Source organism: Cherax quadricarinatus, chromosome 67 (assembly GCF_038502225.1).
Source record: "Cherax quadricarinatus isolate ZL_2023a chromosome 67, ASM3850222v1, whole genome shotgun sequence".
Lineage (NCBI taxonomy): Eukaryota > Metazoa > Arthropoda > Malacostraca > Decapoda > Parastacidae > Cherax > Cherax quadricarinatus.
In genome coordinates, this window is record NC_091358.1 from 7281063 (window position 1) to 7308766 (window position 27704).

At 38.3% G+C, this 27704-nt stretch overlaps 1 protein-coding gene across 2 annotated transcripts in view; it reads left to right on the top strand.

The window, feature by feature from the left end:
* Positions 1 to 27704, top strand: part of LOC128699651 (WD and tetratricopeptide repeats protein 1) — a 72125-nt gene that overhangs the window by 18500 nt on the left and 25921 nt on the right. For both annotated transcript variants that reach the window (XM_053792406.2, XM_053792404.2), the window contains exons 3-9: positions 7566 to 7696; positions 8919 to 9030; positions 11222 to 11409; positions 11850 to 12051; positions 20983 to 21097; positions 22871 to 23071; positions 25002 to 25284. In XM_053792406.2, coding sequence (XP_053648381.1) covers positions 7566 to 7696; positions 8919 to 9030; positions 11222 to 11409; positions 11850 to 12051; positions 20983 to 21097; positions 22871 to 23071; positions 25002 to 25284 — 1232 coding nt within the window. The remainder of the gene's footprint in view (positions 1 to 7565; positions 7697 to 8918; positions 9031 to 11221; positions 11410 to 11849; positions 12052 to 20982; positions 21098 to 22870; positions 23072 to 25001; positions 25285 to 27704) is intronic.

Consider the following 27704-nt stretch of genomic DNA (forward strand, 5'->3'; position numbering starts at 1 on the left):
CGATAATCACAAAAATCAATGAATTATAGCGAAATGTTTGGATGAATGAGCAGAAGCTTCCTCACTCGCCCAGTGACAAAGCCAGACTGATGCGCTCGCGGCTGGCGGCAGCGTGTTGACGAGTACCATACGGCTGATAAGCAAAATAATGGCCGATAACTGGAAGCCGAAAAACCGGCCGATAACTGGAAGCCGAAAAACCGGCTGATAACCAAGTTGGCCGATAAACAGAACAGCTGATAACCGAGGGTGCACTGTACTTAATTTAAGTATATTTTTAAAGAAAAATTTATTTATTTCATGTCCTTTTATTATGACATAGATGGTGTTGCTAAGTAATGTAAAGTTGGACATAATGACAGTCGCTGAATTGAAATTTACTTTAGAGAAGTGGCATAAAGGCAAAGTTGATGTAGGTCGAAATGACTTAAAGCAAGGTATGACTATATTGCTGGTTACTTAGTTCAGTTTTTTATTTCAGACAATAAGGCAGTATTCATTGTAATTGTTTGTCATGCTACATAAGTATTTTCAACACACTAGCCATCTCCCACTGAGGCAGGGTGACCCAAAAAAAGACAAAAAACTTTCATAAAAAAATTTCTTTTTATGTTTAGTAAGTTATGCAGGAGAAGGGGTTACTAGCTCCTTGGATAAGTGAAATACAGTATTAAAAATTATAATGTGAGTGAACCCATTGTATCAATCTAAAGATATTAAAAGATTTGCTTGATTTTTGTTAATAAGATTTTTCTTTTCACTCTTTAGACTGGTGAGGGGCTCTTGATCTAGGGAATTGGATCTGTACTCCAGTTCCCTGAATTGAGCCTGAATACCTTCCATAACCCCCCTACAGGCACTCTATAATCCTATGGGTTTAGTGCTCCACCATGATTATAATAATAATAATCACTCTTTAAACTTAGTTTAGGGAATAGGCTTCACATAATGCTTAATAAGATAAGCCATATTCAGGAAATAAATGAGTGTACATATTTTATTTTTTATTATTAACACATCAGCCATTTCCCTCCATGGCAGGGTGGCCCAAAAAAGAAAAACTTGCATCATCATTCACTATCACTGTCATATATGTATTTATTTATTAACACATCAGCTGTTTCCCACTGAGGCCGAGTGACAGTGTCCATGCAGTAGTATAAATTTGTACAATGGTTTCAAAGGTACAAAAATGTTGGTGGGCATACATTAAGCATACGTTATTCACATTTATCATAGGAAAATCCGATAACATCATTGGGGCATCTGCTTACTCCTCCATTCATTTATATCCTTTCATATAAATTGCTGCCAGTATATGCTGTCTGCCTCACTTTTTTTAACCCTTTGACTGTCGCGGCCGTATATATACGTCTTACGAGGTACCGTGTTTGACGTATATATACTCATAAATTCTAGCGGCTTCAAATCAAGCAGGAGAAAGCTGGTAGGCCCACATGTGAAAGAATGGGTCTGTGTGGTCAGTGTGCACCATATAAAAAAAATCCTGGAGCACGCAGTGCATAATGAGAAAAAAAAAACTCCGACCGTTTTTTTTAATTAAAATGCCGACTTTGTGGTCTATTTTCGTATAGTATTTATGGTTGTATTCTCGTTTTCTTGGTCTCATTTGATAGAATGGAAAACATATTATAGAAATAGAGGTGATTTTGATTGATTTTACTATAAAAAGAACCTAGAAATGGAGCTCAAAGTAGGGGAAATGTTTGATTTTTGCCAATGTTCAAAAGTAAACAAATGATGCCATTGTCCAATAAATGTCCAACTAGCCATTCTAATATGCAGTCATGAATGGGTTGATGTTATTTATACAATTATTATAGTATTGCAGTAGTCTGCATAATAGTAAGTCTTCTATTTTTTGTTTGAATAAAAATTCAAAATAGAAAGCAAGAGTAATATCAGAGGGGCCTGGAGACATGACTGATAAGCAAAGAAAATGTTATTTTAGAGCCAGGAATGTCTGCATTGTTCATTCTGGACCTTATTTTGAAATTGTCATATTTTTTAGTTTTCGTGAAATTGGCCAAATTGCAAATTTCTGACCACATTATTAGATAGTTGAAATCGGTAAATGGGCAGTTTCTTGTACTCAATCAATAGAAAAAATGGAGTTCTAAAGAATTAGCTATGAGTTTGGGCGACTGGAACAAAGAAATTAGCCGAAAATAGGGCTCAAAGTGGGCGAAATCGCCGATTTGTAAACAGCGCTGAGGTCACTAACTTCGCGAGAGCATAATTCCATCAGTTTTCCATCAAATTTCGTTTTTTTGGTGTCATTACAATCGGGAAAAGATTCTCTATCATTTCATAAGAAAAAATAATTTTTTTTTTTTTTTAAATTTTGCGACACCAGGAGACACCTCAGGATTGGGGGTTGCGACAGTCAAAGGGTTAATGGTGGCAGATCAGCAGTACTGTAATTCATATAAAAGGATGCGAGTGAATGGAGGTGGAGGCAGACCACGGATAAACTGCACCTGATGAATTGATCTAGTGTAGACCAGGACTACTCAACTACTATGAGCAAAGGTCCACTTGGACAAGTACCACGTATGCAAAGGTCCGGATACATTTTTTACATGCAATCATGAAAAGCAACAAATCCGAGTATAGGACAGTGTACTCGTCATTTTCTGTGAACTTCATTTTCAGACCTCGTCTTATAAAAATTTACAAAATATGAAGCTAAATAGTGTGAAAAAATAATTTTTACATTATATTGAACAAGTTTTGGATTTCTTTACTCAAATTTATTTAAATGGAGTTTTCAAACTGAAAAATTAATATATATACTGATTAACAGAATGGCATATTTTAGAAATTACACTACAACAGGATTTGAAATTTTATTTAACCCTTTCACTGTCGGTGCCGTAGTACTATAGCTTGCAAGTCAGTGCTGGTGCCGTAGAATTACGCCAAAATTCTAGCGGCTTCAAATCTGCTGGAAAAAGCTGGTAGACCTACGTGTCAGAGAATGGGTCTGAGTGGTCAGTGATCGCAGTATAAAAAAAAATCCTGCAGCATGCAGTGCATAATGAGGAAAAAAATAATCTCACCGTGGTTTTGGTTTAAAACGCCGAGTTTGCAGTGTATTTTCGTATGGTATTTATGGTTGTATTCTCGTTTTCTTGGTCTCGTTTGATAGAATGGAAGATATATTATAGAAACAGAGATGATTTTGACTGGTTTGCGGGCTAAAAGTACCTAGAAATTGAGCTCAAAATAGCGGAAATGTTTGATTTTTGCCGATGTTCAAGAGTAAACAAATCATGCCACACATCCAATACACGTCAACTAGTGGGTCTAATATGCTTTCACAAATGCACTGATATTATTTATACCATTTTTACAATAATGTAGTAGTCTGCATAACAGTAAATTTTCTATTTTTTGTGTGAATAAAAATTCAAAATGGAAAGCAAGCATAATATAAGAGGGGGCTGGAGACATGACTAATGAACAGAGAAAATTTTATTTTAGTGCTAGGTATGTCTGCATTGTTTATTCTGGCTGCTATTTTGAAATTGGCCTTACTTGAATTGTGTATGAAATTGGCCAAATTACCAATTTCTGATCGCTTTCTTGGGTAGTTGAAATCAGTAAATGGGCAGTTTCTTGTACTCAGTCGATAGAAGAAATGGAGTTCTAGTGAAATAGCTATGAGTTTTGTTGACTGGAACAATGGAATTGGCCAAAAATAGGGCTCATTGGGTAAAATTGGTGATGCGTAAATATTGCCGAGACCACTAACTTCGTGAGAGCGTAATTCCATAAGTTTTCCATCAAATTTCGTACTTTTGGTGTCATTACCATTGGGAAAAGATTCTCTATCATTTCAATTTTTTTTTTTTAAATTCTTCAACACTGAAAGCAAGTTTGTGAACAGGGGTCTTGGCAGTGAAAGTGTTAAAAAAAAAATCTGAATTTTAATGTGTAAAGATGAACAACACGGGTGTAATCCGTGTATGACTGTAGGTAAGTTGTCTTTATATTGTGTGTGTGACTGTGTACTGTTTTTCTGTAAAGTAAAAGGACACAAGTGCAACTAATGTGACATTTTATTTTGGCAACGTTTCGCTCTCCAGGAGCTTTATCAAGCCGTTACAAACAGTGCATGGACACAGAGGGTATATATAGGCTCAGAGTGAGGTGCAATACTAGTGGTGGTGGTGGTAGTAGTAGTAGTAGAAGAAGTAATACAATATGTAGAACAATTAACTTGCACAAGAGTAAACGATATAAAGGCTATTACTTGGGAAACATAAAAATTTGGTTAGACAAATATTTCTATTGGAGGCTGGGTAGAGAAGGCCTGTTTCAGTGTTCATTCTCTGTAATGTGCTTGTGTGGTGTTAACAGGAGAGACTATGTGATGGCAGGATTTACTGTTTTCAGAAGGATTCTTGCTAAGACTTCAGAGATGGTGAAGCTGCCTTGTTTTGTTTAATTGTATTAGAAACAGTAGTTAGTGCTGATTCAAGGCACTTGCGTCTGCGGAAATTAGTTTCTTTGTTCACTAGTTGGGCGTCCCTGAACTTCATGAGATGATTGGTGGAATTTCGGTGTTGTACACAGGCGTTGTTCAAGTTATCGTTCCTACATGCATAAATGTGTTCATTGAGGCGGGTGTCGAGGTTTCTTACTGTTTCACCTACATAAATCTTGTCGCAGCCTCCACAGGGTATAGTGTAAACCCCTCCGTTGACTGGTTCATGGTGCTTGGATTTTGTTCTGGTTAGATCCTTTATCGAAGTGCTGGAGTGATGGCGACTCTGGTGTTAGCTTGTGAAAGTACTTTAGAAACGTTCAGTGCAACCTGGCTGTTGGGAAGAATTATAACTTTGTTTTTCTGTTGTACTAGTTTAGTGAGAGAAATTCTTACTTCGTGTTAATTCCTGAAATCTTGGTACTAATGGAGAAATAGCTAGTCAAAGACAGTGGTGGAGGTGTTCACTGGTCATACAGGAGCATCAGACTGGCACACAGTACTAATTGGTGGATAATGCAGTGATAGGTTATCATGTCAGGATTATCTTCCTTTACTCTTGCAACTAGGCCCCTCTCTTGACCAACCATGGCTGGAGCTCCATCTGTGGTCAGTGAAATGATGGATTTGTCATCAATATTTCTCAGTTCTCTAGGTAGTAGGTTTGTAGACAGCAACCGCCCAGGGAGGTACTGGTGTCCTGCCAAGAGTGTAAAACAAAAGCCTGTAATTGTTTTATGTGATGGTAGGATTGCTGGTGTCTTTTTTCTGTCTCATAAACATTCAGGATTTCAGGTATGTCTTGTTCCTTCTACTTACACTTAGGTTATACTACACTTGCATGTACAAGCATATAGTATATACTTTACACATATACATGTACTGCTATGTATGACAGTCTATGTAACTGTATTTGCGTATACCTGAATAAACTTACTTATACACACCCCTCTGGGTTTTCTATTTTCTTATTATTATTGTTCTTTCCTCATCTCCATGGGGAGGTGGAACAGAATTCTTCCTCCGTCAGCCATGCATGTTGTAAGAGTCGACTAAAATACCAGGAGCAAGAGGCTAGTAACCCCTTCTCCTGTATACATTACCAAAGTTAAAAAGAGAAGTTTTTCTTTTTCTTTTTGGGCCACTTTGCCTCGTTGGGAAATGGCCGATTTGTTGAAAGATAGATTTCTTGATTCTAACATGCTTTCAAGGATCCATATATGTACTCTCCTCATGTTCTTCCTTTAAGGTTTGTCACACCCAACAAGTCCTGACAAAATTCTTTTTTTCTCTGCATCATAATATCTCGCCAATACCATGAGTTGAGCATTATCGGTACTGTCTGTTGACTCATCTAAAGCCAGTGAAATACAAGGTGCTTTTTTCAGTCCTAGATCAAGTTGTGACATAAGATCTTCTACCAATAGTTCTGTTCTTCTCGTTGATGTGGAATCCGATAATGGAATCTGCTTTATTTTGTCTTTTGTCTTTTTTTTTTTTTCTGTATCCTCAGTGTATCAGCAGTTTCCAGCATACATTCTTTAACAATTTCTGCATTAGCGAAGGGTTTCTTGTGTTTTCCCAAGATCCAAGCCATTCTAAGTGAACATTCCACTGCTTTTTCCTGGGCTGTCATGGTACTGACAAGAACTACTGTTGGCCTTTCATACTGTGATTTTAGTTGATTTATTTTTTTCTTTATTCAGTTCCTGGCTGATACATCTTCTCAAATCTACTGTGTTTAGTTTCATAATGGCATTTCATATTACTGCTCTTCACTAAGCCAATTGTTTCTCTACATATGAGGCAAAGGGAAGGCTTTGGGAAGAATGAAAGCATACTGCTGTATCCATTCTTCCTTGAAGGAACGATTTTCATCATCAAACGTTCTTCTTTTTGAATGTGCCATGTCTCCTTTAAAAAGTTATGACTAGCTTAGTAGAACAAATCATTTGATATGGAAATAAATATCTGGAGCATTAAAAAACCCAAAAACTAGAAGTCATATTTAGACTAAAATAATAGAATAATAAATATGAAAATATCAATCAATTTACTTTAATAAACACAAGCTTGGTAAAGCAGTTGTCCTCTGTATTATGAAATGTATTTATTACTGAAATTTATCTGTATTTATTAAAATAAAACATGTTTTATATCCACTCCACATAAATTAGGAACAACCAGAATGAGGAAAATTTCTAACCACTTTGATTAAACATAATGTGAAGAATTTGATCACATCACGATTCAATACTAAATACCCCACCAACGTACTTATTCATAAAAGAGGTGGGCATAGCAAATTAAAATCAAACTTGCTAAGAAGAAAATGAGAAAACCCGAAATTATACCTTGCACAAACACAAATGCACAGCCTTTCCCGAAATTCAAAGTTGCACCAGGGTGGCCAGACTTCCCAGCCCATATGTGGTCAAACTCTTTTAAAAAATGCCAAAAAAAAAATAATCAACTTCATTGCACAAGTGATAATTGCCATTATGAAATACCAATGAATGGAAGAAAACATCACTATTTAGCTGTGCTAGAATACTGTATTCCATTGTGTATGCATTCCATTCAAATAGAATAATGTAGTAATCCCACTCTTGTGTACCACCTGATCCTGAATGTGTTAGCAGTTATTTAACTAAGCTTTCTCCTGAGGCCCAGAGTCCAACTACAACACTCAGAAGGTCCAGATTTGGACCGCAGGCTGCCAGTTGAGTAGCCTTGGTGTAGACTATAGTGAACACAAATGAGGCTCTTTACAGCTGTGATGATTCTATTTACGGTACTTTAGCTCACTGTTTTTACCATTTCTTTTACCTCTGTCAAATAGCACTGACTAACCCTTAGGGGATTAGCACTTTTCATGACTATAATAATTTGACTCTGTGCACAAGATGAATGAAAAGAAGTTAAAATCAATTGGAAGGAAGAGACTTAAGATTTAGAAAGGTATAAAAACTGATTGAAAAAATCTGTTTTTTTTTTTTTGTATTTATGAAGTGTAAATATAAAATACATAATATTTCTTCTTTCCTTCTAGGATATCAGTTGGCAGAGTTTTTCAAGGCACAACCAGATGACTCTCTCACTGGTAGGTCGACTTGGAGTTGTAAAAGAGTTGGAGTGTCACAGAGGATGTGTAAACTGCATTGAATTTAATACGGAAGGCAGGTAAGATCGGAGTATGATAATCTTGCATTTATTTTCAGTGATTTCTATTTTTTATCTGCCTCAGAGACGTATGCAAAATTAAAGTGGCTAAAGCTATATAAAGATTTATAATTACATACAGTACAGTATTTGTGGAAACATATTCCACTATCTGGAATATGTAGTATATGTATTTTGTAAATAAATAATTACAGAACCTCTAACATACTCAGTATTGTAAGTGACTTTATACCTCAATTTAGAAGTGAATAGGAATGCAGTACTGTACAGGTAAGTACATATATAATGTATAATTCAAAAGGTAGCATGAATTTTTTAAACTGGTATTAACCCTTAAACTTCCCAAGCAGATCTATGTTCACATGTGTAGTGCTCCAAAAGTAGATCTACGTTTCTTTTACATATTTTCAAATATAACACAAAAAAAAAAAACGTAGATCAAAGTTTTTTTTACACGTTTTCATATGTAAAACAAAAAAATCTACTTTTTTTACATATTTTCAAATGTTGAAAAAACATAGATCTACGTTTGGATAGTTTTAGGGTTAATAGTTAAAAGTAGGTAACCCATAGGGCATACAGATGGCCATACAATACCAGTAATCTATCATAATTACTGATGACTTTAGAATCCTCAAAAACAAATAGATAAATTAGACACGTGCAACTCTTGGGTATCTTTATTGAGGAAACGTTTCGCCACGCAGTGGCTTCATCAGTCCATACGTAGGAGAAACTTGAACAGGAGGAGAATGAGGTAATCAGTCCCTCAACCTTGAGTCGATGTGTTCAGTCCATCAATCTTGAATAGAATACAGCATATCAGCGGAGAAGCAGCTTATAAACCGTATGGCAGGAGAGGTGCAGCAGTCATAGGTCGTGTTACATTTGTTCAATGTGGAAGTAGGTCGTGCCCAAGAATTAGGCAAGCGAAGAATTCCTAAGTATTAAGATCCCAAGAAGTTGCCACGCAACTTCTTGGGATCTTCTTTATTGAGGAAACGTTTCGCCACTGCGTGGCAAAACGTTTCCTCAATAAAGATACCCAAGAGTTGCACATGTGTCTAATTTATCAACATGTCAGTTCTCTGAACCATTCATCTATAAAGACAATCATTTCTTTCCCTTTTTTATGATGTCTGTACTAGTCTGTCAAATTTTTATGAAAGGTGTAGTTTGAGCCAACATCACTCATTGTTAATAAATTTTTGTTTCTTTTTAGCTTATTGCTGTCTGGGTCCGATGACTATGATGTTACACTTTGGGATGTTTATCGACAAAAGCAGTTGAAGAAATTAGCTACTGGTCATAGGGGTAATATTTTTTCTGTTAAGGTAAAGTGGCTCATTGTTTTTAAAGGTGTTACAGCACAGTATTACCATAAGTGGCAAATTTGTATTACAGCACAGTATTACCATAAGTGGCAAATTTGTTAGAGGATTTGGTGTACAATTGCTTTCTTCCTATTTTCCTCTTTTTCTCCTTGTTTCTATCATCTGGCCTGCTACTCTGCCCTTTTATCTTTCTCATTTTGGTTGCTATTTTTCTCTCTTGCTTTCCTTTCCTATATGTATATGTATTCTCTTGTGGGGCTTGAGCTCAAGGTCTTGGATGCCCTATTTCCTTTTCTAAGCATATCACATGGTCTTGACCCTCTTTACAGAAGTATTTCTTTTATTATATCTCTTTGACTTGCTAAACTGTTTACTTACCATTTGTGCTTTCTCATCCTGGTCTCATTCCTTTAGTTTCCACTTGTTTCCTTATTTTCTTCCTACCCTTTTCAAGTTGCCATTATCCTTGCCTCCTGGACTCTCTGCTTTCAGTGTGTCTACTTTATCAACAATGACAGATTCACCAAATGTCACTTTGGAGATCGCGTACATGCATTTGCAACAATATCTTGGTAACCAGCTGTACAGTTTTGATCAAAATTGTCTCATTTTAAAGACTGGTGAACATTTTTGTGTAGAAAACACAATTTTTATTCACTGACGAGTTTGTCAGTTTTCATCTCAGCATGGCAGATCATCTAAATTCTGTATTTTCTATGTTGGGACTTTATCTTCTTTAAGCCTTATATATCCAGTGTTGAGAAGCTTAAACCTTTCAGCATGTGATTATCTGTTCATAGCTACAAAAATAAAATTATACTCAGGGTGTCCTCCTTTAATTTACATTAACCCTTAAATGGTCCAAACATATATATATGTTTTTTCAACATCTGAAAGTATGTAAAAAATGTAGATCTTTTTTGTTTTACATTTGAAAACGTGTAAAAAAAACTTTTATCTACATTTTTTTTTTGTTACATATGAAAATATGTTAAAAAAAGTAGATCTACTTTTGTAGCAATACGAATTTGAACGTCGATTTGTTTGGACCGTTTAAGGGTTAATATTATTTTATTTAACTGGTTGTTACCTGTATGTTACGCAGAAATGTGGGATGGCTGGGGGCTTGAGCTTTGTCTAAGGGCAAAGGTAAAAGTTACACACATCTCAAGCATAAACAGGCCACCCAGGGCTATCCCAGTCAAAACAGAAAGCGCTAAACCAGAATGTATTACTTCCATGGGTTGGTTAACAGAGGGTTAGGTAAAAATCCCAGTTAGGAAAATATATCTATTTATTCAACATAACACTATATACACACTCTAGAAACACCTTAATCCTAAATGCCCAAATGAGTATACACAAGAAACAGCTGGCTAGAGGTCCAGCCACCATAACACTAGGCCTAGTCACCGCCAGGCCGTCTCTACTCCACTACAAACCCCATTTCTTATTTCCTCACTCCTCCCACAGCATCCTGGCCATGTCAGAGCCTGGGTGAACATACAGGTAAGCCATAGAAGAGCCTATGGCTTGGGTTAGCTAAACAAAAGGAGTACACGACTACAAACTTAGCTCAAATACACAGGATCTCCGACGCCAGCCTCCACACCATGCTGACCCCACGTGACTCCCCCAGCCACGCTCACTCCGCATACCCAAACACCCTTGGAAAATAAATCCCTAGCAGGATTTCTTTATAATTACAGTTAGAGTACTTTACAGTGCCCCCAAATGCACATTATGAATTATAAAATTATTCTTTACAATTATAACATTCATCTATTATTATGGCACACTTCTCCACTGTATATACATTACAATGTCATGCAGAACACTGCATAACACTGTACTACCTTATTTTGGAGGCCACTATGATTAAATCAGGTATTTGTTTTACATTAGCCTTAAAATCATGCTCAGAAATATCCACCTCACTCCAGGTTCTCTGGAATTAACCTATTTTCTTCCATAAGATCCCTAAAAAGTATTTTGGTTTACTAAGGATTGTAGGAATGTACCTCACTAGGTTCTCTGAATCTACACATCTATTTTCTTCTAAAAGATCTCCAGTAAAGTGTAATTTCAGTTTCCTACTAGTTTTGTACAGGGTTTACTACATTAAATTACTGTTGTTATAATTCAGTACTTTTTTCATAAAATAAACTGCCAATACACCCCATCTTTTCAGTTTGTACCTCAGAGTGGAGACAGAATAATTATATCGGGCGCAGCTGATGGTCGCATTGAGGTACGTGAAGTGGACACTGGAGAAGTAACTCAGATATGCACTTGTCACCGAGAACGTGTCAAGAGAATTGCCACAATCCCAACTTTACCGAATGTATTTCTGTCTGCATCAGAAGATGGCACCGTTATGTAAGTTATACCTGTCCCTCTAAGTGAATGCAGTACTGTATGCCATTTGTCTATATTCACTGTTTGATGGTAGTATTCAATTATCATGCCAAAATCATTATCATTTTATAATACACTATTAATAGTAAATGGCCATATTATTGAGAAAAAATACTTTATTGAAAGAAAAAAAATTGTTGTAGATAACATTTTACTTGCAAAAGTTTCCTCAAATTTGAGACAGATACACAGGCCACTTGCCTGTTTCTGTCAGCTTTAAGAAAACTCTTAATGAGCAAATCATCTGCAATAAGGTTCTTATTCCCAGTGATTATTTTTTTCTTTTACAGTGTCAGTTATTGTTGGTCTGACTGTGAATCTTGTTTCTTACTCTCAAGACTATTAATTGACCTTCAAATTTTAGTGTGTGTGTAGCTAATGAGATGGAGTACATGTTTCAGGTTGTACGATATGCGAGCTCCCCACACATGCAATTCACAAATAAACAATGTATTAATCAACCTCCGATGCCATACTGGTCGTACTGCAGAATGCAAGTGCATAACTGTTAACCCAACTCGTCCTGAAATACTTGCAGTTGGAGCCAGTGACCCATACATAAGAATATATGACAGACGAATGATTAAGTTAACTAGTTTACCGGTAAGTGGAAATTTATTACAGTACTGAAAATTTTAATGAGTGGTCATGCATCACATAGTACAATATAATACTGCTACTACTACTACTGGTAGTTTATTTAGAAAAATACATTATATTTTGTATGAATTTAAGGAAATGGTAATTTTGGGGAGTATATTACTGTGGGTAGTAGGTTGGTAGACAGCAACCACCCAGGGAAGTACTACCGTCCTGCCAGATGACTGGGAAACAGAAACCTGTAACTGTTTTGCATGATGGTAGGATTGCTGGTTTCTTTTTCTGTCTCATAAACACGCTACATAACAGGGATATCTTGCTACTCCTACTTACACTTTGGTCACACTTCACAGACACGCACAGGCATATATATATACATACATTTAGGCTTTTCTCCTTTTTCTAAATAGTTCTTGTTCCTCTTTATTTCTTCTATTGTCCATGGGGAAGTGGAAAAGAATCTTTCCTCCGTAAGCCATGCATGTCGTATGAGGCGACTAAAATGCCGGGAGCAATGGGCTAGTAACCCCTTCTCCTGTAGACATTTACTAAAAAAGAGAAGAAGAAAAACTTTATAAAACTGGGATGCTTAAATGTGCATGGATGTAGTGCAGATGACAAGAAACAGATGATTGCTGATGTTATGAATGAAAAGAAGTTGGATGTCCTGGCCCTAAGCGAAACAAAGCTGAAGGGGGTAGGGGTTTCGGTGGGGGGAAATAAATGGGATTAAATCTGGAGTATCTGAGAGAGTTAGAGCAAAGGAAGGGATAGCAGTAATGTTGAATGATCAGTTATGGAAGGAGAAATGAGAATATGAATGTGTAAATTCAAGAATTATGTGGATTAAAGTAAAGGTTGGATGCGAGAAGTGGGTCATAATAAGCGTGTATGCACCTGGAGAAGAGAGGAATGCAGAGGAGAGAGAGAGATTTTGGGAGATGTTAAGTGAATGTATAGGAGCCTTTGAACCAAGTGAGAGAGTAATTGTGGTAGGGGACCTGAATGCTAAAGTAGGAGAAACTTTTAGAGAGGGTGTGGTAGGTAAGTTTGGGGTGCCAGGTGTAAATGATAATGGGAGCCCTTTGATTGAACTTTGTATAGAAAGGGGTTTAGTTATAGGTAATACATATTTTAAGAAAAAGAGGATAAATAAGTATACAAGATATGATGTAGGGCGAAATGACAGTAGTTTGTTGGATTATGTATTGGTAGATAAAAGACTGTTGAGTAGACTTCAGGATGTACATGTTTATAGAGGGGCCACAGATATATCAGATCACTTTCTAGTTGTAGCTACACTGAGAGTAAAAGGTAGATGGGATACAAGGAGAATAGAAGCATCAGGGAAGAGAGAGGTGAAGGTTTATAAACTAAAAGAGGAGGCAGTTAGGGTAAGATATAAACAGCTATTGGAGGATAGATGGGCTAATGAGAGCATAGGCAATGGGATCGAAGAGGTATGGGGTAGGTTTAAAAATGTAGTGTTAGAGTGTTCAGCAGAAGTTTGTGGTTACAGGAAAGTGGGTGCGGGAGGGAAGAGGAGCGATTGGTGGAATGATGATGTGAAGAGAGTAGTAAGGGAGAAAAAGTTAGTATATGAGAAGTTTTTACAAAGTAGAAGTGATGCAAGGAGGGAAGAGTATATGGAGAAAAAGAGAGAGGTTAAGAGAGTGGTGAAGCAATGTAAAAAGAGAGCAAATGAGAGAGTGGGTGAGATGTTATCAACAAATTTTGTTGAAAATAAGAAAAAGTTTTGGAGTGAGATTAACAAGTTAAGAAAGCCTAGAGAACAAATGGATTTGTCAGTTAAAAATAGGAGAGGAGAGTTATTAAATGGAGAGTTAGAGGTATTGGGAAGATGGAGGGAATATTTTGAGGAATTGTTAAATGTTGATGAAGATAGAGAAGCTGTGATTTCATGTATAGGGCAAGGAGGAACAACATCTTGTACGAGTGAGGAAGAGCCAGTTGTGAGTGTGGGGGAAGTTCGTGAGGCAGTAGGTAAAATGAAAGGGGGTAAGGCAGCCGGGATTGATGGGATAAAGATAGAAATGTTAAAAGCAGGTGGGGATATAGTTTTGGAGTGGTTGGTGCAATTATTTAATAAATGTATGGAAGAGGGTAAGGTACCTAGGGATTGGCAGAGAGCATGCATAGTTCCTTTGTATAAAGGCAAAGGGGATAAAAGAGAGTGCAAAAATTATAGGGGGATAAGTCTGTTGAGTATACCTGGCAAAGTGTATGGTAGAGTTATTATTGAAAGAATTAAGAGTAAGACGGAGAATAGGATAGCAGATGAACAAGGAGGCTTTAGGAAAGGTAGGGGGTGTGTGGACCAGGTGTTTGCAGTGAAACATATAAGTGAACAGTATTTAGATAAGGCTAAAGAGGTCTTTGTGGCATTTATGGATTTGGAAAAGGCGTATGACAGGGTGGATAGGGGGGCAATGTGGCAGATGTTGCAGGTGTATGGTGTAGGAGGTAGGTTACTGAAAGCAGTGAAGAGTTTTTACGAGGATAGTGAGGCTCAAGTTAGAGTATGTAGGAAAGAGGGAAATTATTTCCCAGTAAAAGTAGGCCTTAGACAAGGATGTGTGATGTCACCATGGTTGTTTAACCCTTTGACTGTTTCCGATGTATAAATACGTCTTACGAGCCAATGTTTCTGACGTATTTATACGCATAAATTCTAGCAGCTTCAAATCAAGCAGGAGAAAGCTGCTAGGCCCACATGTGAGAGAATGGGTCTCCATGGTCAGTGTGCACCATATAAAAAAAATCAGGGAGCCAGTGGTGCATTGTGGGAATGCCATTTCAGTTGTCATTTTTCAGCATGTCTAGTGGTAAGAAATATGTGATTCCCCAGCAAATCTGGGACTCTTCTCTTCCCAAGTGATGCTCTAACACAGATGGAAGTGTCAGTGAAGATCAATTTCATGATTTGGAGGAGTTTGAGACCAAAAGCAATGGAGGGGGAGGAGGGGAGGAAGAGGAGGAGGAGGAGGAGGAGGAGGGAAGGAAGAGGAGGAGGAGGAGGAGGAGGAGGAGAAGAGGAGGAGGAGGAGGAAGAAGAAGATGTAATAATATTGTTCCCTTGAAGCAAGAAAAAAAAAAGTCCACCCCATGACAGTGACAAGATAAGGGGAGATAACATCTGATAAGAGCTGACTTTGATGAGCGTAAAGGAGGGTAATATTACATGACCATCGCCTCCCTTTGTTTTTGCTGGTACACAAACATTTCTGTCTGTCTATTTGTCTGTCTGTCAAGCTCCCTGTCTGTCCATCTAGCTCTCTGTCTCAGAGAGAGCCACAAGACTGTGTCATCACATTTACTCACATCTTCAAGCAGAGTATAGCACTTTGTCTGGATTTCTTGGGTTATCCTAGGTAATTTACACTATGTATACTTGTATTTATGTGTACCTGTGAGACAGAGATAGGCAGACAGAAAGAGAGACAGATTGAAAGATATAGAATGAGGGAGAAAGATAATTAGATAGAATGGAGGAGGGGAAGCAGCATCCGACCCCATTGTTTTGACAGGGGTAGGGGTAGTGACTAATGAGATAATATGTCACTTTGACAGCTGCCGACTTCTGACTCAAAACAATTATAAGCCACACACTCACACACAAGGAGGAGGAGGAGAAGGAGGAGGAGAAGGAGGAGGAGGAGGAGAAGGAGGAGAAGGAGGAGGAGAAGGAGGAGGAGAAGGAGGAGGAGAAGGAGGAGGAGAAGGAGGAGGAGAAGAAGGAGGAGAAGGAGGAGAAGGAGGAGAAGAAGGAGGAGAAGGAGGAGGAGAAGGAGGAGGAGAAGAAGGAGAAGAAGAAGGAGAAGAAGGAGGAGAAGGAGGAGAAGAAGGAGGAGAAGAAGAAGGAGAAGGAGAAGAAGAAGGAGGAGAAGGAGGAGAAAAAGAAGGAGAAGAAGAAGGAGAAGAAGAAGAAGAAGGAGAAGAAGAAGAAGGAGAAGAAGAAGAAGGAGAAGAAGGAGAAGAAGAAGGAGAAGAAGAAGGAGAAGAAGAAGGAGAAGAAGAAGGAGAAGAAGAAGGAGAAGAAGAAGGAGAAGAAGAAGAAGAAGAAGAAGAAGGAGAAGGAGAAGGAGAAGAAGAAGGAGAAGAAGGAGAAGAAGAAGGAGAAGAAGAAGAAGGAGAAGAAGAAGGAGAAGAAGAAGGAGAAGAAGAAGGAGAAGAAGAAGGAGAAGAAGAAGAAGAAGAAGAAGAAGGAGAAGGAGAAGGAGAAGGAGAAGGAGAAGAAGAAGGAGAAGAAGGAGAAGAAGAAGGAGAAGAAGAAGAAGGAGAAGAAGAAGGAGAAGAAGAAGAAGGAGAAGAAGAAGGAGAAGAAGAAGAAGAAGAAGAAGAAGAAGAAGAAGAAGAATTGTTTGTTTGTGTAAACAAGTTTTGTAAACAATATATTGATAATTATGTTTGTGTGCTTATTGTGTTGTATACAACGAGTGTATATATATACATTGCACCTTACTTTGGTCTCATAGGCCACATAAGTTATGTGAAAAAATAAAATAGTGAAAAAAACAACAAACCTTCAAATACAAGTAAACTAAAGTTTACCGGGTGAGCGGCAGTCGCCGCTGTTGCCATACGCGGCTCATTTTCTGCAAACTTCACGGCTCTATATCTCGGTAAGTACCAATGGCAAAAATTTTTTTTTTGGACTAAAACACTCAGAAAAATAATCTTAACATTTTCATAAGAAAAAATAATTTTTTTTTTTTTTGAATATTTGGCGACATAGAATGACAGTTTCAGAGAGGGGCCTGAAACAGTCAAAGGGTTAATATATTTATAGATGGGGTTGTAAGAGAAGTAAATGCAAGGGTCTTGACAAGAGGCGTGGAGTTAAAAGATAAAGAATCACACATAAAGTGGGAGTTGTCACAGTTGCTCTTTGCTGATGACACTGTGCTCTTGGGAGATTCTGAAGAGAAGTTGCAGAGATTGGTGGATGAATTTGGTAGGGTGTGCAAAAGAAGAAAATTGAAAGTGAATACAGGAAAGAGTAAGGTTATGAGGATAACAAAAAGATTAGGTGATGAAAGTTTGGATATCAGATTGGAGGGAGAGAGTATGGAGGAGGTGAATGTATTCAGATATTTGGGAGTGGACGTGTCAGCGGATGGGTCTATGAAAGATGAGGTGAATCATAGAATTGATGAGGGGAAAAGAGTGAGTGGTGCACTTAGGAGTCTGTGGAGACAAAGAACTTTGTCCTTGGAGGCAAAGAAGGGAATGTATGAGAGTATAGTTTTACCAACACTCTTATATGGGTGTGAAGCATGGGTGATGAATGTTGCAGCGAGGAGAAGGCTGGAGGCAGTGGAGATGTCATGTCTGAGAGCAATGTGTGATGTGAATATAATGCAGAGAATTCGTAGTTTGGAAGTTAGGAAGAGGTGCGGGATTACCAAACTGTTGTCCAGAGGGCTGAGGAAGGGTTGTTGAGGTGGTTCGGACATGTGGAGAGAATGAAGCGAAACAGAATAACTTCAAGAGTGTATCAGTCTGTAGTGGAAGGAAGGCGGGGTAGGGGTCGGCCTAGGAAAGGTTGGAGGGAGGGGGTAAAGGAGGTTTTGTGTGCGAGGGGCTTGGACTTCCAGCAGGCATGCGTGAGCGTGTTTGATAGGAGTGAATGGAGACAAATGGTTTTTAATACTTGACGTGCTGTTGGAGTGTGAGCAAAGTAACATTTATGAAGGGGTTCAGGGAAACCGGCAGGCCGGACTTGAGTCCTGGAGATGGGAAGTACAGTGCCTGCACTCTGAAGGAGGGGTGTTAATGTTGCAGTTTAAAAACTGTAGTGTAAAGCACCCTTCTGGCAAGACAGTGATGGAGTGAATGATGGTGAAAGTTTTTCTTTTTCGGGCCACCCTGCCTTGGTGGGAATCGGCCAGTGTGATAATAATAAAAAAAAATAATATTACTGTAGAGACCATAGTATGCACATTTTTAAGCAAAGGTTGAGTTGAAGACTATTATACACATTGCCAGGCATTAGTCAGCATGAGGAGCATATAGGTGGTGCATTGAGGCATCTGTGGAGACAAAAAACATTATCTATGAAGGCAAAAAGGGAATTTATCAGAGTATAGTATGAAGAAGTTGTATGGGTGTAAAGTACAGTGGACCCATGCATAACGATGGCATCACATAGCGATTAATCCGCATACCGCTTGCTTTAATCGCAAAAATTTTGCCGCGCATACCGATTAAAAACCCGCTCACCGATTTTCATCCGAGACGCGTCCAATGTGCGCCCTCAGCCAGCCTCACATGTGCCGCCCGTGCCATTGTTTACCAGCCAGCCTCCGCGGTAACATCCAAGCATACACTCGGAATATTTCGTATTATTAGTGTTTTCGGTGCTGTTTCTGGAAAATAAGTGACCATGGGCCCCAAGAAAGCTTCTAGTGCCAACGGTACACCAATAAGGGTGAGAATTCCAATAGAAATGAAGAAAGAGATCATTGATAAGTATGAAAGTGGAGTGCGTATCGCCGACCTAGTCAAGTTGTACAAGAAACCCCAATCAACCATCGCTACTATTGTGGGCACCAGAAAGACAATCAAGGAAGCTGTTCTTGCCAAAGGTTTAACTGTGTTTTCGAAACAAAGATCGCAAGTGATGGAAGATGTTGAGAGACTCTTATTGGTGTGGATAAATGAAAAACAGCTAGCAGGAGATAGCGTCTCTCAAGCGATCATATGTGAAAAGGCTAGGAAGTTGCATGAGGATTTAATTAAAAAAATGCCTGCAACTAGTGATGATGTGAGTGAATTTAAGGCCAGCAAAGGTTGGTTTGAGAGATTTAAGAAGCGTAGTGGCATCCATAGTGTGATAAGGCATGGTGAGGCTGCCAGTTCGGACCACAAAGCGGCTGAAAAATATGTGCAGGAATTCAAGGAGTACATAGACAGTGAAGGACTGAAACCTGAACAAGTGTTTAATTGTGATGAAACAGGCCTGTTCTGGAAGAAAATGCCAAGCAGGACCTACATTACTCGGGAGGAAAAGGCACTCCCAGGACATAAGCCTATGAAAGACAGGCTTACTTTGTTGATGTGTGCCAATGCTAGTGGTGATTGCAAAGTTAAGCCTTTATTACTGTATCACTCTGAAACTCCCAGAGCGTTCAGGCAAAAGAATGTCCTCAAGGATAATTTGTGTGTGCTGTGGAGGGCAAACAGTAAGGCATGGGTCACTAGGGACTTTTTCTATAACTGGTTACACCATGCATTTGCCCCCAATGTGAAAGATTACCTAACCGAAAAGAAATTAGAACTTAAGTGCCTCCTGGTGTTAGACAATGCCCCTGGTCATCCTACAGACTTGGCAGAGCGACTTTATGGGGACATGAGCTTCATTAAGGTGAAGTTTTTGCCTCCTAATACCACTCCTCTCCTGCAGCCCATGGACCAGCAGGTTATTGCAAACTTCAAAAAACTGTACACAAAAGCTCTGTTTGAAAGGTGCTTTGTAGTGACCTCAGAAACTCAACTGACTCTAAGAGAGTTTTGGAGAGAGCACTTTAATATCCTCAATTGTGTAAACCTTATAGGCAAGGCTTGGGAGGGAGTGACTAAGAAGACCTTGAACTCTGCTTGGAAGAAACTGTGGCCAGAATGTGTAGACAAAAGGGATTTTGAAGGGTTTGAGGCTAACCCTGAGAGGATTATGCCAGTTGAGGAATCCATTGTGGCATTGGGAAAGTCCTTGGGGTTGGAGGTTAGTGGGGAGGATGTGGAAGAGTTGGTGGAGGAGGACAATGAAGAACTAACCACTGATGAGCTGATAGATCAACTTCAACAGCAAGAGGCCAGACCTGAGGAAACTGGTTCAGAGGAGGGGAGAGAGAAATTGAAGAAGTTGCCTACTACAAAGATTAAGGAAATCTGTGCAAAGTGGCTTGAAGTGCAAACCTTCATGGATGAAAACCACCCTCACACAGCTATTGCAAGCCGTGCTGGTGATTATTACACTGACAATGTTGTGAAACACTTTAGGGAAGTCATAAAGGAACGAGAGGTACAGGCCACTATGGACAGATATGTTGTGCGAAAGAAGTCCAGTGACTCTGAAGCTGGTCCTAGTGGCATTAAAAGAAGAAGGGAAGTAACCCCAGAAAAGGACTTGCCACCTCAAGTCTTAATGGAAGGGGATTCCCCTTCTAAACACTAACACACTCTCTCCCCTCCTCCCATCCCATCAATCATCACCAGATCTTCAATAAAAGTAAGTGTCATGTAAGTGTGCATGCCTTTTTCAGTTTGTGTGTATTAAAATTAACATTTCATGTGGTAAAAAAATTTTTTTTTCATACTTTTGGGTGTCTTGCACGGATTAATTTTATTTCCATTATTTCTTATGGGGAAAATTCATTCACATACCGATTATTTCGCATAACAATTACCCCTCTTGCACGGATTAAAATCGTTATGCGGGGGTCCACTGTATGGGATTTAAATGTTGCAATGAGGAGGAGGTTGGTTTCATTACAAATACAAATAAAATAGAAATGTTTATTTTTCTACATTTGTAAATTCAAATAAAACTACATATTTGATCCCATTTCACTCATGGTGAAGCAGTTTCTTACCAAATTCGTACTGCAGTGGAACCTCAAATATCGAACTCCTCCCAACTCAACCAATTATGTAAGTGTATTTTTGTAAGTGCTTTTGTAAGTTTATTTTTGAGGGTCTGAAATGAACTAATCTAATTTACATTATTCCTGTTGGGAATAAATTCGTTCGGTAACGGCACTCGAACAGCCGTCTGGAACGAAGAAAGTTCGATATTCGAGGTTCCACTGTACAGCATATCCTGTGTTCTTTATGTACTCAGAGTGTTTGCAGTTTATATACTGTCCTGCTGTTAATTTTTCAGAGCTGGGATTAATTTTTGTGTGGTTTCAGTACCCTCCAGGAGGAATGTTACAGAGTCAGTGGGAGAGAACTAACTATGCCAACAGTCAACTTGATGCCTCATCAGATAACCTCCCTCCAGGCTGTGTTCAGTATTTTGTACCAGGTCAGTTTCTATATTTAATATAAAAATTTTAATGGTAGTTTCCATTATTTAACCCTTTCAGAGTCCAGAGGCCGAATTTCAAAGTGTGCACCAGGGTCCAAGAATTTTAAAAAAATAATTTTGTTATTTTTTCTTATGAAATGGTAGAGAATCTTTTTCTGAAGGTAATAAAACAAAAAGTACAAAATTTGATGGAAAATTGACGAAATTATGCTCTCACGAATTTTGATGTGTCGGCGATATTTACACATCGGCAATTTTGCCGACTTTGACTCCCATTTTAGGGCAATTACAGTATTCCAGTCAACCAAATTCTTAGCTATTTTACTAGTATTACTTCTATCGATTGAGCACAAGAAATTGCCAAGTCAACTGTTTCAACAACAAAATAAAGTGACTGGAAATTGGTAATTTGGCCAATTTAATGCAAAGTTCAAAATATTCCAATTTCAAAATAAGGTCCAAAATAAACAATACAGGCATTCCTGGCACTAAACTAACATTTCTTCTGTTCATTAGTTACGTTTTCAGGCTTTACAAATGAATTCCATTTTTATTTTTTATTCACATAATGAATTTTTATTCAAACCAAAAAATAGAAGATTTACTGTTATGCAATACTGTAATAATTGTATAAATAATATCACCACATTTGTGAATGTATATTAGACCCACCAGCTATTATGTATTAGACTTGTGAGGTCATTTGTTTACTCTTGAACATCGGCAAAAATTTAACATTTCCGCTACTTTGAGCTCAGTTTCAAGCCATTTCCAGTACTAAAACCAATCAAAATCATCTCTATTTCTGTAGTATATCTTCTATTCTATTAAATGAGACCAAGAAATTGCAAACACAACTATAAAAAACATACGAAAAAACACTGCAAAGTCGCTGTTTTAATCGAAAATTACGGTCTCAGTTTTTTTTCTCTCATTATGCACTGTGTGCTGCAGGATTTGTTTTATGTGGTGCACACATTCCACATAGATGTATTCTCATATCTAGGCCCAAATTTACTGCTCACAGCTTATCAGAGTAAGCTGAGCTCATGGCGTAAATCTACGGTTTGACCCTGAACGTAAAGCTGTAGATCTTCGACATGGACCCTGAAAGGGTTAAGGAGCTATCAGTTAATTTTGATGGTATTGGTATCAACCTAAAACTGAGTAGCAGTATCGATATCAACCTAAAACTGAATATCAATATCAGTATTAGCAAAAATTTTATCGTACCATTCCTGTTTGAAAGGAAAGTAAATAAGAGAATGGCTAAGCCTTTATCAGCAAATTTTGTTTAGGTTAAGAAACAGTTTTAGAGAGATTAATGTTATGAAAGCCTGGAGAGCAAATGGACTTTGCAGTTAAAAATGAAATAGGTGAGGTTTTCGTTAGGTAGGTGTGGATATTGGAAAGAGGAAGTGAATATTTTGAGTTGCTAAATATTGATAATGACAAGCAGTGATTTCATGAACTGGACAAGAAGAAATAAGATCTGATAAAAAGGGGGAATACAGTTTAATTTCTGACTGCACCATTTTGCCATTCTAGGACTTCAAGTCCAGCTAACCAGTTTCCCTGAATCCTTTCATAAAAGTTACCGTGCTTGCACATAGATTGAATGAATGATAAATGTATTTTTTTCTTCAGGTCATCCTGTCTTGGTGAAAGATGGCCATTGAGATAAAAAAAAAAAAAGGAAAGTGGGAAGATTTAGAGTACTTTATTTTGCTAATATTTTAATAGCTTATATTTGTTTTCCTTACATTTCAGGTCATTTACCAGACAAGTTAAAGGAATACTACCGTCGCTATAGGACATTAGCAACAACTTACTTGACTTACAGTGCAGATGGCACAGAGCTCCTGGCTAATTTGGGAGGGGAACATATCTACCTCTTAAACCCTGCAAACCCTCAGTATCCCAGGGTTTACACTGCTAGCGTAACTGCAAAGCATCAGTTTCATTCTAAAGGTAAGAAAAGACTGCTGCTCATCCATTTTCTCAAACACATGCAGTGGTAGACTGCCAAGATATGATCCAAGAGGTAGTATGTGCTACAAGCACCAGAAATATTCTTATAATGTGACTCCTTCCTGCTTCCCTTTTTTTTTTTTATTAGCTTTGCTCTTGTAATTACAAAGATAACTGCACACTTGAGTTCTTGTGGATAGAATCCTAATAACCTATGTGGTTTTGTGAAGGAAATGGACCATGATAAAGTGAGGTACAATATTATCAGCATGTAACCAATGTTGTGTGGAAGAACTGGCAAACAGAAGCGAAGTGATCAAATGACAGAAGAAGGAAGTATATTGGTTGAAACACTCATGTATACAGTGGACCCCCGCTTAATGATCACCTCCCAATGCGACCAATTATGTAAGTGTATTTATGTAAGTGCGTTTGTACGTGTATGTTTGGGGGTCTGAAATGGACTAATCTACTTCACAATATTCCTTATGGGAACAAATTCAGTCAGTACTGGCACCTGAACATACTTCTGGAATGAAAAAATATTGTTAACCGGGGGTCCACTGTATATGCTCTAGTATATGGGAACACTGTGGGTCCCTGATAGTGATCTTATAATAAAATCTTTAAAAAATTAAATATGAGAAATGAAATTGCTTCAGATTTGAGCAGAAAGCCTTGAAACAAGTTTGTTATTTTTAGTTTCTTGGTTGTAGTATGTAATGTGTTGTCATTAGTGCTGAAGACCACTTAAAAAGCCTTACTCAGATTTTTGTGCCATTCCCAAATTTCTAACATAGTATATTTTATGATGTCTTTATGAAATTACCAATGTTAGTACTAATGTATTAATGCATTAGTAAGGAGAAGGGATGACGATAAGTATTTCAAGTATCTTTCATTAACGGATGCATTGTTTTGTTTAACTTTGCGAAGGCTAGTGGACGAGTTTGGGAGGGTGTGTAAAGGTAGAAAGTTGAAAGTGAATGTAGATAAGAGCAAGGTGATGAGGGTATCAAATGATTTAGATAAAGAAAAATTGGATATCACAGTGGAGGGAGGGAGTATGGAAGAAGTAATTGTTTTCAGATATTTGGGAGTTGACTTGTCAGCAAATGGGTTTATGAAGGATGAGGTAAACCATAGAATTGATGAAGGAAAAAAAGTGAGTGGTGCATTGAGGTATGTGTGGAGACAAAGAACTTTATCCATGGAGGCAAAGAAGGGAATATATGAGAGTATTGTGGTACCAATACACTTAAAGTGGAGATGTCATGTCTAAGGGCAGTGTGTGTGGTGTAAATATTATGCAGATAATTTGTAGTATGGAAATTAGGAGGTGTGGAGTTACTAAAAGTATTAGTCAGAGGGCTGAAGAGGGGCTGTTGAGGTGGTTTGGTCATTTAGAGAGAATGGAACAAAGTAGAATGACTTGGAGAGCGTATAAATCTGTTGGGGAAGGAAGGTGGGGTAGGGGCCGTCCCTGAAAAAGTTGGAGGGAGGGGGTAAAGGAGGTTTTGTGGGCGAGGGGCATGGACTTCCAGCAAGCGTGCATGAGCATGTTAGATAAGTTTTTGGGATCTGACAAGTGCTGGAGTATGAGCAGGGTAATATTTTGTGAAGGGATTCAGGGAAACCGGTTAGCTGGACTTGAGTCCTGGAAATAGGAATACAGTGCCTGCACTTTAAAGGAGGGGTTTAGCATATTGGCAGTTTGGAGGGATGTCTGAACTGTTATATCCGAGTGCCTTTGCAAAGACAGTGATTATGTATGAGTGATGGTGAAAGTGTTGTATGATGAAAGTTTTTTCTTTCTTTTTGGGTTTTTCTTTCCTTTGGGTCACCTTGCCTCAGTGGGAAAAAAAAAAAATTGCGCATTAGTTTAAATACTGTATCTAGTATGACGGTTAGATTTTTTCAATAATTTCAGAATCTGATGGGCCTTCAAATGGAGTTTGTAAATCAGTTACTGCTACTACCAATGGTATATCCTGCCACCTCACAGGTGGAGTAGACCGACTGCCTTCATATTCAAACGCATCAGTGCCTCCTCTACCCCCTCAAGCAGAAACGTTGAAGGCCAGGGCTAACCAAGCTTTTGCAGCCGAGAAATATATCACTGCCCTCCAGCTGTATAATCAAGCAGCAGAGTTAAGCCCAAATTCTGCAGTTCTTTATAGCAATAGAGCTGCAGCACTAATGAAGAGAAAGTGGTGAGTTTTATTGAAAGTTTAAGATAAATCATTATGAAGTGTTTTTTTTTTATATATCTATATATATATAATTTTAATTTTTATTTTTTTTTATTTTCACACACTGGCCATCTCCCATTGAACTGAGATAGTGACCTAAAAAAGAAGAAATACTTTCACCATCACTTGCTTCATCACCATCGTGCCAGAGGTACACTGATATTAGAGCTCAGATGCCCTTCCAGACTGCAATATTCCTACCCCTCCTTCAGAGTGCAATATTTTACTTCTCACTCCCAGGGCTCAAAGTTTGGCTAACTGGCTTCCCTGAATTCCTCCACATATATTACCTTGCTCACACTCCAACAGCATGGCATCATAAAAACCACTTGCCTCCACTCCTATCTAAGACACACACACACCTGTTGAATGTCCAAGCCCCTTGCATGCAGAACCTCCTTTGCCCCCTTCCGCCAACCTTTCTTGGGATGACCCTTACCCTGCCTTCCCTCCACTACACATTTATACACCCTCTGTCATCCTATTTTGCTCTATCCTCTCTAAATATCCAAACCATCTCAATAACCCCTGTTTAGCCCTCTGGATAATACTTTCAGTAACTCTGCAACTCCACACCATCTAACCTCCAAACTACACATTTTCTGCATAATATTCACATCACACAATGCCCTCAGACATGACATCTCCACTGCTTCCAGCCTCCTCCTTACTGTAACATTTAAAAATTATGTATCATATCCATATGAGAGTGTTGGTACCACACTAATGCATTCTCCTTTTTTGCCTCCATGGATAATGTTCTTTGTCTCTACGGATGCCTAAATGCACCACCCATCTTTTTTATGTCATCATTTCGGTGGTTCACCTCATCTTACATGAACCCGTCCACTGACAATCCACTCCCAAATATCCAAACATATTCACTGCCTCCATGCTTCCTCCTTACAGTCTGATATCCAGTCTTTCATTTTCTAAATTTTTTGTTACTCTCTTCACTTTGCTCTTTCCTGTATTCACTTTTACTTTCCTTCTTATATGTACCCTCCCAGATTCATCCACCAGCTTTTGCAACTTCTCTTTAGAATTTCCCAGAAGCACCATGTCATCGGTGAAAAGCAACTGTGACAACTCCCACTTGTATTAGATTCTTTCTTTTAATCCCACGCCTCTCTCCAACACACTAGCATTCACTTCTTTTACATCCCCCACCTCCTCTTCTTTCAACACACCAGCTGTATCCTATCATACATTTTTAATGGCGTACTCAGACTTGCTCCTCTATAATTCTTACTCTTTTATCCCCTTTTTCTTTATGCAAATGAACTATGCATGATCTCTGCCAGTCCCTAGGTACCTTCCCTCCCTTTCATACATTTATTGAACAAATGCACCAACCACTCCAAAAATTTTTTAATTCCTTCATTAAACTGATCTAGAGATTTGTAACATTAATGTACTTCTAACAGGGCATCTTCTTAGTGAGTGTAAATGTTTTCTTCTTTGGGTCATGTTACCTTGGTTGGAAATGACTTAGTTTAGTAATTACTAGACAAATAGTCCCCTCTTGTACGTACTTCACAAAAATTGAGGAAAATAGAGCTTTGATTTATTTTTGTAAATTAAATAACTCCACTAGGATATATGCTTTTAAAACTATTTATTTTATTCTTGTGTGATTGAACAAGGTATCCCTGTCCCTCAATCTTTTTTGTCCCTAATTCCAGCATATTTAAATATTTTTTTAGGAAATGTTCTTGAAATCTGATTCCTTCCTACTTCACTCTTTTTTTTGGCAGGGAGTAATGGAATGTACTGGGGTATATGTAGGAGCATGTGAGAGAGTGAGTGAGAAATTATTGGAAATGGGAAATACAATGCTTGCACTTTAAAGGAAGGGTTTGGGATAGTGGCAGTTTGGAGGGACTTCTGAACTGTCATATCTGATTGCCTCTGCAAAGACAGTAATTATGTATGACTGAGGTGAAAGTGTTGAATGATGATGAAAGTATTTTCTTTTTGGGGATTTTCTTTCTTTTTGGGTCACCCTGTCTCGGTGGAAGATGACCGATGTGTTAAAAAAAAAAAAAAAAAAAAAAAAAAAGCTATGGTTGTGGTGTCATCACCTTACTCTTTTCACTACAGTTATAAAACTGCAATATTAACACCCCTCCTTCAGAATGTAGACACTGTACTTCCCATCTCCAGGACTCGAGTCCGGCCTGCCGGTTTCCCTGAATCCCTTCATAAATGTTACTTTGCTCACACTCCAACAGCTCGTCAAGTATTAAAAACCATTTGTGTCCATTCACTCCTATCAAATATGCTCACGCATGCTGGCTGGAAGTCCAAGCCCCTCGCACACAAAACCTCCTTTACCCCCTTTCTAGGCCGACCCCTACACCGCCTTCCCTCCGCTACAG